The sequence below is a fragment of the Culex quinquefasciatus genome, chromosome 2 (genome assembly GCF_015732765.1).
Source record: "Culex quinquefasciatus strain JHB chromosome 2, VPISU_Cqui_1.0_pri_paternal, whole genome shotgun sequence".
Taxonomy (NCBI): Eukaryota; Metazoa; Arthropoda; class Insecta; order Diptera; family Culicidae; genus Culex; species Culex quinquefasciatus.
Window position 1 is genome coordinate 175,452,177 of NC_051862.1, and position 9,976 is coordinate 175,462,152.

General features: G+C 38.9%; 1 protein-coding gene across 2 annotated transcripts; it reads left to right on the plus strand.

Annotated features, from left to right (window-relative positions):
• The first annotated feature begins 450 nt into the window (after positions 1-450).
• On the plus strand, positions 451-9,976 carry LOC6042094 (pupal cuticle protein 36). 2 transcript variants are annotated; one of them, XM_038253971.1, is made up of 4 exons: positions 451-678; positions 6,507-6,708; positions 8,844-8,975; positions 9,006-9,976. In XM_038253971.1, exons 1-4 carry the CDS (start codon positions 670-672, stop codon positions 9,809-9,811), a joined length of 1,149 nt encoding a protein of 382 aa, XP_038109899.1. In that variant the 5' UTR covers positions 451-669; the 3' UTR covers positions 9,812-9,976. The 2 variants fall into 2 exon arrangements, with proteins under 2 accessions (XP_038109899.1, XP_038109897.1); XM_038253969.1 differs by having other exon boundaries at positions 8,844-9,976.

Genomic DNA, 9,976 nt, shown 5'->3' on the forward strand with positions numbered 1-9,976 from the left:
CAGCAGTGACCTACCGCTCAATTTTCGTGGTTCAACCCCCGAACGAAACCAAACGGCACGTCCTCATCGTGGCCACCGACCCTTTCCCCCTGCAACCAGGATGGATGGCTCGGGAGAATCCTCTCCGCGGATTGATCGGCCAGAATCAATGAATGTGGTGGCGCGGACTCGCTCAAAGTTTGGCTGTGAGCGAACGATATCAATTTGATTTAAGTTAAACTAAGTATTGTTGGTGGGTGGTGGGGGTGGAGGTTCGAATCAGTCAGTCAGGTTTGGGGGGGTTTGAGAGGAAGTGGAAGAAGAAGCAACAGCAGCAGCAGCAGTAGAAGGAGTAGAGGTAGAATGTACAACAGGAATGAAGCTGCAGAAAACAGTGTTCAGACCAAACGAAACCGAGAGTAACAGTCTCGATCGCCGAGAACGGCGGCAAGTGATGCTATATAAAGCAAATCTTAGTTGTTGAAGGAGTACATTCCGAATTGTGCCTTCTTTTGTGCAACCAAGTGTCATCCAGCATCCAGTCGAGTGCTCTCGAGACAGAGTCCTTAACTGTTTGGTGGCTCAGGCGATCTCAGGCCCTCTAAATTAGAGCGAAATAGTTTGTAGTTTTTTTGTTAATCAGTGCCAGTATCAAGTGATAACATCGTTATCGAAAAAAATCCAGCAAAAATGAAAATTGTAAGTGACATCTACTTTTTATCAAAAAAGTAAAAAAAAAATCATACTCAAACAATGAAAATGGACTGTTGATAGTGAAGTTGATAGCTGAATGGAATCGTGATCGAGCAAACAACGTGTAGCTATTGCACCAGGTGTGCAACAATGTTGAAACTGCACCGCAGCATGTTGCATTCAGCAAACATTTGAGAGCAACCCCCCAAACATAATAGTAATGTGAACGTCATCGAATGTCACAGACGGGAGGAAGATGCACCTAACGAGGGTGTACTGATGAATAAAGTGGGGCAATTGGATGGTGCAGCCGATCCAAATCAAAAATACAATTGCTGCTGCTAGCATTTGGATGTCGTTTAAGCGGGTTCTTCGGTGCAGAGGTCGGATATGTTCTCGAAAAGTGAACGCTGATAGTGAAAGGGTGTTCAAAGTGATGGGTTAAATTTGATGATGTGGGAGATTGTTCTATTGACAATCTTTAAGGAAGTGATGATTTGTCATAAGACGAGATTGAGTCATCATATTTTAGTGATTCCATATTTATTTTTGGATTTGTTAGTCGATGCAGTATTTGTATAAAAGCTCATGATAGTTTAAATATTTAAAGCTTGGCATGCTCAAAATTACATTTTTAAAACCATTTGATTGTTTCAAATTTCTAAAAAAAAAGCTATCGTGATGCTTAAATTTTGTTGAACCAAAAGCTGTAATTATTTTTTTTTTTAATTTAACCGATCAATAACGTCATTATTGAATTCAATTTTTTTCAAATAGTAAAAAAAACATCATTGGGTATCTCAAGTTTGTCTAAATGCTGCAACCATTGGATTGTAAAAATAATACTTTAAGGGATGAATTTAAAATTATAGCGATAGTTCTCGAAGATTTCAAAATACTTAAATGTGTGTTACACAAATCTAGGTGCAAACGCTCTGGTTAATATGTACCATTAAAGAATTATTTAGAATCATTTAAAATTAAACATATTTCTTGGAACAATACTTTAAAGCTAAAGTATGGATGCACTAGTTTTTCATGATTTAATTTTCACTCAAAACTAAATATGTTTGAGCTAAGAAAACGTTTGGAACATGGTGAAAAAGTTGACTTTGGAATATTCAAATCGAGATAATAAGACTCAAGATAAACTGATTTTTTTTCTATAATTATATGTTTGATCATTTCAGGCAACTCGTTTGTCTCTTTCATACGAGAAATTTGATTTAAATTTCGATAATTTAATGATAATTTGATCTAGAATAATTTAGAATCATAAGGACTGAAAAAGAATGATTTGTTGACATGAATTTTACCAATAAGCATCGTCAAAATTTAAACAAATATTTTAAACAGTAACAGTAACACTTTTTAAAAAAAAAGCTTTATTTATTGGATTTCTCAATCCTTTTCACAAATGATTTCAAAATAAACAAAACAGATCGATAGCTATTCGTTTGTCAGTTAAATAAATTTAAATGAATTTTCATCGTTTTTGAAACAATGTGAAGCTGAAATTAATAAGTTTCATAATTAGTTTTTATGATTTGATAATAATTGAAAATTAAACATGTATGAGCTAAGAAAACTTAAAAATATGGTCTACTTGACTTACGAATATTCAAATCGAGACTGATTTAGATATAGATATACTGATTCTCCATTTTATTTAAGCTTGAGTTGTTTTTATTTTAGCTCATTTGTCTTTTTCACACAAAAAAATGGTAATAAATTTTATAAATAGATCTTGAATGATCTTACAAAAATATTTAAATATAAACTCTTAGTTTTGATATTTTAGTCTTTGTGATTAAATTTTAAATAGTTTTTTTTTACAAAATGAGTATTATTTGGTTGTTTCTAGATATGAATCAAAGAAATAACGAAATTTTCATGAAATTCATTAAAAATATAAATAAAAAAATATTTTTCATATTGTTTTAAGTTTAGCAGCTGATTCAAAGAAACTAAATAACAAAATTACAAGGTTAGGATCTCTATTTTTTCATTTTTGACCCAGAAAATGAATGGTTCACATGATCATAATTTTACTTTAAACTTTTGCGACTTATTAACATATTAAAAATGGTTTTATCCATAAAAGAAATTAGCCACATTTGGTTGTTAAAAATTTGATGAAAATATTTATGAATTAATTTGCTTTCAATATTTTTTATTGAATTTGAGTTAATTGAATAATTATTATAATTAACTAAGATTTTGTCATACGTTATGATGAAAACGAAATTGATTTTAGGTTGTTTTAAAATAATTAAAAAATGATTGTAACTCATTTTTCTCAGCACTCTTCATATTTATCTAGCTCCGCAATGTCGCTAATGAACGGCTCGGGCTGAAACTTTTTGCATAATCTGCTATTTGAAGATTTTGAATTTTTACCAACAGTGCCAAAAAATTCAATGGATTCTGGTGATCCTTGTTCCCTTGGGGTACTAAGCCTTAATCAGAATCCCAATTTTGAGCTTGGTGAAATTCAACAGCTGTCCCTCGCACTTTCAATTTAAAATAGGGTTTTACCTTTACAGAGTTGTTTTTTCAGATAATTATATTTTGATTATATTTCCGGTGCAATAATCACAATAGATTGTTTCATGATACAAGCTCATGAATTATTTTATTTGTCTAAAACATTATATTCTACAACCAAGGATTCATAAAGAATTAGAGATTTACTAAAAACGGTTTTGCGATTTCAGGTGATTTTTGTTTTTCTCATAAAAAATGTGCAGGCAAAATAAATTAAACATAATAATATCAGTCGTGTCTCTGCGTTATTTCCAGCAAATTTCAATAAATTGGTGATTTATATCAAGGGATATTGATTATCCTAAAAGACACAGACATTTTTGATAATTTTAAAGCATTTGTGGTAAAGTGACAGGCTGTCAAGAATTCCTCAACGTTGCACGGATAGAAATCTTGTAAGCTTATCCGGTAACTCTGTGTTGTTGAATTTATTAACATTGGAATGTTTTCAAAATCGATGTTTTTTTCGGATTGCGCTGTAAATGTTTTCTAAAATCAAAATATTTTCGATATTGAAAACATTTGACTGTTTACAAATTTGAAAACACAAAGTTTTCTATCCGTGAACAATTATAGTCATTGCATAGCTTAAAAGTGTGACTAAAAACGCATACCTTGATCTTAGAGACAAAATCGAGCCGGATTGTGTGATCACTGCAATTAGAAGCTCTCGTGATATCTGGTGATCTTCACTCCATCGGCCAATAAATTTCACAAATTTTATTCATCAAAATTATTGCACCATCCCTTCAGCAGCCACAGAAGTTTAACAACCCACTTATCAAGCCACTCGGAGACCCCTCACTGCGCGTGGTAATTTCATCACCTCCATCGCCAGTACTAAACCAATCTACGTGCTTCCAATCACCGCGTGGTTTTATGCTTGCAAAGATTCGGGCTTGGCTGATAAAAAACCGCCATCGGCGGACACCTGCAACAATTGCTGAAATCGTTCTTAATGAACCTTAACCGTTGCTGGTTCTGTTCTGCGTTTTTCTCAATGGGCGTGGGCGTTTTGATTTTGTGAATGGAGATTATTTGGGATTGCAATAAATTCTGAGTACTTAAAATGAACAGAACAAACCGTTGCAAATTTATGACTCCCGATGCAGACTCATTGATTCTGAATTGATATCAATCAATCCGGAACGATCCATCGGTTGCATCACGTGGCGTGAGCGATTTATTCGAGCTCGTAAAAGTGCAAGCTAATTGGTCATTATGAGACTCTAACGTGCTGCAGTATCAATTACGGAGGGGTTAATTTTAATGACGACCATCACCATCTCGCGGCTGCAAATCTTGATGGCACTTAAAGCCCACAGATCCGCGGCAGTCTCCGCTGCATGACTCGAGATTTGATCGCTAGACGACGGAACTTCAACCGAAGAAGCGATCACTATCGTCAACACTCGCCAGACTCGAGCTGTCTGAGAACCGTCCCCGAGACCACGGTTATGCAGATTCTGGCGCCCAGATCTTGTTCCAATTATCCGCTGGTGGGGGAGAGAGGAGGGACCACGGTGTGGCCGTGGCCAACGAAAAGGCCAGCGGCTGCACGAAAATCCGTTTTGCCAAGAAGCGCAACCCTGGTAATGTGTGCTCGCTAAATGTCAGAACTTCAATCGCGGAATGGTTATGTTGTTCTTTTTTCCAGCATAATTTCGGTGTCGTCGAGTCACGTGGTTGAGGCGCGCGCGTGCACATGTGGCCCCTTCTGGGCACTGCTGGTGTAGAACCGACCACATGCCGGAGTCACAAGCCACCGCCAGGATGGCGTGCCAGTTCAAGCCAATAGAGCGCGGGAATTGGCACGTTCTTACGGGCTAAGGAGGGTGGTTAGTTGCCGGTTGGAAAAGGCGTGGAAATTCGACCTGCCGCGTTCGACGCGAGTGTGATCGTGATTCGATTTTTTTTTTTCGTTGGCTTAGAATTGTCAGAAGCAACCGCCGACGATTTCATGCATCACGTGTCGAGCCGAGTCTCGTCCTCGTCTTGTTTGATTGATGGGACGTTGACGGTAGTTGTACGATTGGAGTTCGAGCGAGTAGTACAATTGTAATAGGTCATTTTGCTACAATGTAGGGGGATTTTAAATGCTGTTTAGAGCGATTAACTTAGTGGGATTAGCCTTCACATATATTAATTGATGTTTTTAGATAACCATACAAAATCATATGGGAAAAGTACTTAGCTTGGGATGCTCGACTTAAACTCAGTACAGCCATACAAATAGCACTGTTTTGGACGGTAAAAAGCCAAATTTGAACTATTCTTACATAGTTTTAGTTTGCATCCATCACAAATTATCATCATTTTACGAAATATGATTTTTGAAAAAATGATGATTCTTGCTATTTTTGATCAATTCGTCAAATCTTTCTCGATTGATATGTACTCTTGAGTTTATAATCTATTTTTTAACGATGTTCAGAATTACTGTTAAATTGATTTGTTTCTACTGAAAATCGATTTGACCCCTCCTTTTTGCCCGCAGGTATGAACTCAAGCTTAATGGCATCATTTTAAAGCTATTAACCATTTTCAATAATGTACCAGAATTTAATGGCTCCATTCCGCCCGATCGTTCCCCGATACACCACCAAAATGGCACACTTTGCAGAACTAATTAGTTTCGTTCTCACCGTTTTTGCTGCGCCATTCTGAGCACTTGATCCAACCTTCCAACCGTGACTAAGCACCCAAATCCGTAACCGCAAGAAGAATACTAATTCTTCACGATCGCGATACAAATTTCACCCAGCAAAGGTCAACCCCTAAACAGTGTGTACACTACGGAACTATCCCCACGACGAACATCCTACTTAAGGCGTCGTGAATGGACTCTCCCCTCTGGAGGTTCTTCTTCATCTTCTTGAAAGTGGGCTTTAATCCGCCATGACTAATGGCTATTGCTGCTGCCGTTGGTTGGTTTTTCTAGAACGCTTGGAGCCCTCATGAATTGTTGCGCAAAGTGGCGTTGTTTTCGGGCAGATGCCACCTGGAAGATCGATAAGAAAGTCCAACGCCGCCGCCGTGAGAAAACCACGACGACATCTGCGCCAAAGTAGCGCAATCGGCGTTGGAACAAACACTTGGGTACCCGTGTCTACTCTGGGCAGGCAGATCGGTATCACATACGACCAACAAGCGGAACATCGTGACTAACCGTTAGGCGCGCTTCTTAGTAGCTTGTTCTAGTTTCAAACACAATAAGCCCATACAAATGAAGTAGGCCCCTTTTGTAATTTGAACGATTGCGTTTCTTCTTGTTTCTATTCTTGCAGATCTTACTGACGACCCTGGTGACGGTGTGTTCGTGCGCCCGCCTGGATAACAACTATCTGCCCCCACCGGGGGCGGCCCAGTCCGGTGGTGGACCAGGTCTGCAGGCACCGACGGCGGGAGGCTTCGGAGCGAAACCGTCCGGTGGTGGCGGCGGCGGTGGTACCGCTCCGGGAGGATTCGGGGGACGACCGGGAGGTGCTGGTGAGTGGATTATAACTTAATAATATTTATTTATTATTTTCAGAACAACTTTTTTGTTGGGAAATTTGGGACATAAAATAAAATATTTTTTAATAAAATGTTTTGAACTCGTTGGAAAGGTCTTTCAATTACCTAACTAACGATGTATGTATATCATGATAATGTTTTGTTCAGTTTACTGCCATTAATTCAACTTCCAAAATTATGCGAAATCACATTTTTATACAAAACTTTTGAACTACTTATCGATACTTCAAACAATTCAATAGCACCGTATGGGACCCTAAACCAAGTCGAATGCGACTGGTTTGGTCAAAATCGGTTCAGCCAGTGCTGAGAAAACTGAGTGACATTATTGGTCACATATACACACACATACACACACACATACACACACATACACACACATGCACACAGACATTTGTTCATTTTTCGATTCTGAGTCGATATGTATACATCAAGGTGGGTTTTCGAGCTTTAAATAAAAAGTTCAATTTTAGAGCAGGATTATAGCCTTACCTCAGTGAGGAAGGCAAAAAGAGAAATGAAGTAGCAATTAGAAGCTTTGAAAAAAGAAGAGAAATTAGTTCTAGATTTATCCGAGGGATCATTGACAAACACCGTAATAAAAAAAATCCCAGGCGTGTGCCCTCCTTCTGTCAGATCCTGGTCACGCAACTGGATGAGATATTCAATGTATTCAAAGGTTGAAACATTATTTCATCAATTGAATCAATTGAATGAATGATCAATTTTATGCTACATGCTAACAGAAAGAAGGCAAAACAGTTGCAATGTTATTATAAAAATAATCCTAGGCAAACAATACGTTGAAAATTTGGATCATTTTATCGTAACAAAAAAATCTATGAACATAATAAATAAGCACGGTGAAATAATGCAATTATTTTTTACAAGAAGTTAGCTTTTGAATAAAATTATTATCAAACTTAAAGAAAAATAATAATAAAAATGTTGAAAGAAATGAATATATTCATTTTAAAGCTGTAAGTAAATTTATGTTTTTACACATTAATTTTAAAGCAAATAAATTTCTGCAAATCCGTTTAGTTTGCCATGACTCATGAGTTAAAATAGTCTCTTAATATTTATCTCTTCAACTAAACATTCGTTTGCCTCAAATCGTCGCCGTCGTGCTAACTTGTCAAACGTGCATTTTGGGCCAAATTGAGTTAAGAACGGCATTTGGTGCAAATAACAATGCTTCACCTTTTGACCATAACAGATCCCCAAAATTCGATTGCAATCCTGAGATATTTAAAAACCCAAAAAAAAAACTCCGTGCGTTGTTATCGCTCTTCATATGAAAGAAGTTTTAATCTTGTCATGCTATATTGACACATCTTGAAAATTGCTGCAAGTGCGGCAAATAGCCAATGAGAATTCAGTCAGAAGCAGTTTGACACACATACATGCCCGACTACCGTAAACATTTATAATTATAACTCGGGACTCCAGCAAACCAAATTCAACCAAACTTCGGGACAATGCACAGAATGGTGAACCAAACAAAACGTGTTTGTTTTTGTTTACATTACGTGCTCAAGTTTTTGTTTGATCAAGGTCAAACATTAAAACGCATTTATCTCGGAACGTCGAAATGGCGGGTGCGACAAGATAGCACGACAGCTTCGAAATGTCAAACAGTAAGATTCATAAGCTATTATTAGTAAAAAATAAGATTTTATCTATTTCCGCAAATAAAAGAATTCAAAATGAACATACCTGCACAATTACTCAAACCGTTCGGACATAAAACTGTATCACAGTTTCACATTCGAAATAATTTCTGATATATTTTTTATATTAATCTTTCTAGAGTCATACAAATTATATTTTAGTTTTGAAACATCATTTTGTTTCCCTTTTTTATATTTTTTTTCCTTTTTAGTACATTTGTTATTACCTTGCTTAGATTTTTTGTTCAGAAACCATCGGGCATTTTACAAAACTTTGAATAACTATTTCTAAATCATTTTTATTGTTTTCATATTTTTTTATTTATTTTTTTCTATGTTTTGGTTATTTTTCAAGCCTCAAGCTTTTTTTTATGGGTTCATGAAGAATTTTTTATGATTTTAATATTTTGTTTTATATCACATTTTTATTTCCAGCCCCAGGACGTCCAGCCCCGTCGTACGGACCCCCGGCCGGTGGCTTCGGAGGTGGTGCTCCGTCGGGCTTTGGCGGTGGTGGTGCTGCTCCATCCGGTAGCGGCGGATTCGGCGGAAGTGCCCCAGCTTCAGGTGGATTCGGAGGTGGTGCCCCAGCTTCAGGTGGATTCGGAGGTGGTGCCCCAGCTTTCGGAGGTTCCGCTCCAGCTGGACCCGGATTTGGTGGATCTGCCCCTGGACGCCCAGCCTTCGGTGGTGGTGCCCCCGCGGGTCCTGCTGCCCCAGCTGGTCCCCCGATAGAGATCATCTCGTACGAGAACGAGAACAACGGAGACGGTACCTATAAGTTCAGCTATGAAACGGCCAACGGAATCAAGGCTCAGGAACAGGGCGAGATCAAGAACAAGGGCTCGGAAAATGAAATCGCTTCGGTGCAGGGATCTTACTCGTACACTTCGCCCGAAGGACAAGTCATTACGCTGACCTACATCGCCGACGAGAATGGATTCCAGCCGCAGGGTGATCATCTGCCGACTCCACCACCAATCCCGGAGGAAATCCTGAAGGCCCAAGCCGCTCATGCCGCCGCCCACGCTAGTGCTGCTGCCGCCGGAGGTGGTGCTCAGGGAGGTCAGGGTGGCCAGGGAGGTCGTCCCACTGGTAGTGGCGTAGGATATCCAGGATCGGGACCAGCTAGCACGGGAGGTCGACCAACTGGCAGCGGCGCGGGATATCCAGGATCGGGACCGGCTAGCACAGGAGGACCAACCGGAGCCGGATATCCATCGGGAGCACCTACCGGAGCCGGATTCCCATCTGGAGCTGGACCTACTGGAGCCGGATATCCTTCCGGAGGACCAACCGGAGCAGGATTCCCTGCTGGAGGACCCTTGGCCAACGCTCGACCCAGCAGTGGACGTCCAACGGGTAGCGGTTCGTTCAACCCACAGTCAGGATATAATTATTAAGACGCAGAAAGCTCTAGCATTACTCACAAGATGATTTTCTAAAATCGAAAAAACGCTTGCCACGCAATAAAAAGAGCACTAGCATTACTTACTGTAAATATACTTAACCGAAGTGGAGCAAATTGGCGGAAATAATCAATAAAGCGAACGGTGTGTAAAAACAAA